Source organism: Chrysochloris asiatica, unplaced genomic scaffold (assembly GCF_000296735.1).
Source record: "Chrysochloris asiatica unplaced genomic scaffold, ChrAsi1.0 scaffold00116, whole genome shotgun sequence".
NCBI lineage: Eukaryota > Metazoa > Chordata > Mammalia > Afrosoricida > Chrysochloridae > Chrysochloris > Chrysochloris asiatica.
In genome coordinates, this window is record NW_006408634.1 from 1,108,514 (window position 1) to 1,111,796 (window position 3,283).

General features: G+C 38.6%; 1 protein-coding gene across 1 annotated transcript in view; it reads left to right on the forward strand.

Moving 5' to 3' along the window:
- NLRP11 (NLR family, pyrin domain containing 11) overlaps positions 1-3,079 on the forward strand; it is a 12,903-nt gene extending 9,824 nt beyond the window's left edge. The window contains exon 3 of the mRNA XM_006868281.1: positions 2,905-3,079. Within this exon, the coding sequence (XP_006868343.1) occupies positions 2,905-3,079 (175 nt within the window). The remainder of the gene's footprint in view (positions 1-2,904) is intronic.
- Positions 3,080-3,283: the final 204 nt, after the last annotated feature.

Sequence of the window (3,283 nt, forward strand, 5' to 3'; positions counted from 1 at the left end):
AAAACCTTTTTTTTCTTTTCTTAAATTGGCAAAGTTTAATATTTATATGAAACAAATGAGAATACACCAAACTGTATTAGTGTATAATTCAGGATCCATGTTATTATAGGAAATTTAAAAATTCTACATTTAAACATCTAGATAATAAAGTAGAAGATAGAGATTGTGAGGTTTTTAAAAAGAAATCTTTTTTCCCCTTTAATTTTTGAAAAACTTTTATTGTGAATTGGATGTCTATTATATTTTAATCCCCCACTTTTTTTAAATGGACTTTTAGAAGCCCCTCCCTTCATATGTGAGAAAGGAAGATAATTTAAAACTTGCCCCTTAAAAAAAAAAAAAAAAAAAAGGAAATGGGTGAAATAAATTTTCATACATTGTATGTAACTCAATACAGCCAAGTTACATCTATATATAATATTTCAAAACTATGGATGAAATTTTAGAAGTCCCCTTGGGTCATAAAAATGACTGATGTGGTTGGCTGATAAAAACCAAAGGGTTGGAGGTTCGAGTCCATGCTGAGGCACCTTCTGAGAAAGGCCTGGTGATCTGCTTTTGAAAAAAACAGTCATAGAGAACCCTGTGGTGTGCAGCTCTACTCTGGAACATGAGGCTGCCATGAGCTGGGAGTTCATTCAAGAGTAATCGACTGTTTTCAATGGAGATTTTATCTTCCTGTGTGTGTGTGTGTGTGTGTGTGTGTGTGTGTGTGTGTGTGAAGTCTTCAAGAGACAGTGTATAATTTATACTTACAGAACATCTCCATTCACATGTTAACTTACCTTCAGAAATACTTGATCTATATTTTGATTTCATGGATTTTATAATTGAAAGTCAGGTTCTAAATCCAATTGTTCAAAAAGTGCTTATTTTTCAATAACTGAGTCAAGTCCATTTTAAAGCTTGAATTTGAGTCGGTGAAAAGGAAACGAAATTAAATTAAGTGCTTTGGCATGCCGTCACTATTTCAAGTGCCCAATAGGCAAGTGCGGCTGGTGGCTTCCATATTGGTCAGTGCAGCTCTGCCTTGTCAAGGAGTCCCATAGTAGTGCATAAAGTCACCCTCGTCTGCCAGGTGAACTATGGGTAGCTCTAACCCGTCCTGAGGAACCTTGAAAGACAGGCCTGGCCATTGTGACCAGACAGTGACAGCTTTCTAAATCTTAGGAGCTGTTCTCCTCTGCACACATGAGTGGTGCCACAAATTGGAATCAGCAACTGGTTTGGTTTTAGTGTTTAGGGAAATATTTTTCAAAGTATATATTTGCATTTGAGGTATCAACTTGGTTGGAACTGATTTTTATTTAAAAGAATGGTTTGACCAAACAATAGTTTAACTTTATTAGTAAAGAACACCCGCCTTGCACATTATGATCTTTATATACATACATATAAGATTTTATTGTGAATTGAGTAATAGTTGACATAAGGATGAACGTAAAGCTGATGCGGTCTTATCGTATTTCATTTCATTGCCATGGTTACAATCCCCTACATGCACTATGATTTTTAAAGCACTATCTGAATGGGATAAAATTGACAGTTGTACCTGGAAAGATTAGGTAGGAAACTGGACAGTGAGTTTGTCAGTGGTTGAATATTTTGGGAAAGGAGAAAATGTTTGCACAACTTGAATATACTGAAACATACATGTAGAAATTGTTGGGAGAGTGTATGGTCTGTGTATATTTTCAACAGTAACTGTTCTTTTTTGAAAGTAAAAGAAGATGGTTTGTAGAACTGGCTAACCCTACTTTATCTGTCTGGCTTTCTCTTACAGTTTGATGAAATGTGATCTGAGAACTCTAGGGTTTGAAAAAGTCTCCTCGCTCTTCAGCTGTCAGAAGCTAAAACGGCTGACCTTATCCAACAATACACTGAGTGTCCATGAGGTGGATATCCTGTGTGATGCTTTGCTCCACCCAAACTGTACGCTTGAGTCTCTGGTGTAAGTTGAAGTGGGCAAACCCACCACATAGACACTTAAGACACCGGTTTAAGCATCTTAGTCATAGGGTCAAGAGAGAAGATCATGGGATGGGAAGTACAGCAAGCAGAGCGTCTGAAGGCATGGTGTCTGGAATTGGGTTTGGGGTCAAATTCCAGAGTGACAACTAAATTTGTAGCATGATGTCGACAAAATGTATTTAGCTTTCTCAGCTTCCATTTCCCAATCTAGAGAATGGGATCATCACTTAACCAACACTATGGATGTGAATAGAATGATGGTACCTAAGAAGGATCTATGGAGTCATGGTGTGGTGCTCTAGGATAATGCACTGGACTGCAAGGTCGGTGGTTCAAACCCACCAGCCACTTCATAAGCCCTATATAGGCTCGCTATGAGTCAAAACAAACTCGACGGCACTTAATAATATAACAAAGATGGTCTATGGAGTCCCTAGGTGGTACAAATGGTAAAGCACTCAACCTCTAGCTTAAAGGTTGAGTTGAACCCATCCAGAAGAACTGCAGAAGAAAGACTTGTAGCGATCTACTTCCAGAAGGTCACAGCCTTGAAAAACACTATGGAGCAGTTGTACTCTGACATACATGATTAATTACAGATTCATGGTTACCCCAACGGTGACTAACAACCAAGAGGTTCCAAATACAGCACCTGGGCCCCATAGCAATGGGCTCAAAATTGAGGGGCCTATATAATGTCTATAAAAATAGGCAACAATAAAAATAATAAAATTAAGCAACTACGCTAGGTATAGTATGAAATGTGATGTGACAGGCAGTATTAAGATGAAGTAAAAGAGATCACCTTGAGTGTAGAGTTGTTTGGACAGTAGCTATCTATATCTCTCATAAGGAGAGGGGCTGGGCTGGGCTTTGGGTGAATAAACAATGTAGTTGACTTAATACTTTCTCTACATTTATGATCCCATGCAGGTTACTCTACTGTTGTATCACCGATGTCTGTTGCTTCTCTATTGGGCGAGTTATTATGTTAAGCCAAACCCTAAAACACCTAGATGTGAGTGTGAATTTCCTACAGAATTATGGAGGATTGATCTTAGTTTTGTCCTTGTTGATGCCAACCAGTCAGTTAAAGGAGTTGGAGTAAGTCTTGCCATTTTCTTGGATGACCGTGACTTTGCTTGTGTTGGGGTGGTGGAGTTGGCAACAAAAATGAGAAATTACTTTGATAGTGTCCAGGTGGTAAGTGGTGGGCGGCAACACGTAGCAAAAGCCAACCGTTCCCACCTCTGCTGATTGCTGTTGAGTTGATTCCAAATTATGGAGGAGAGCCCAAGAGTAGAAGTGTTCC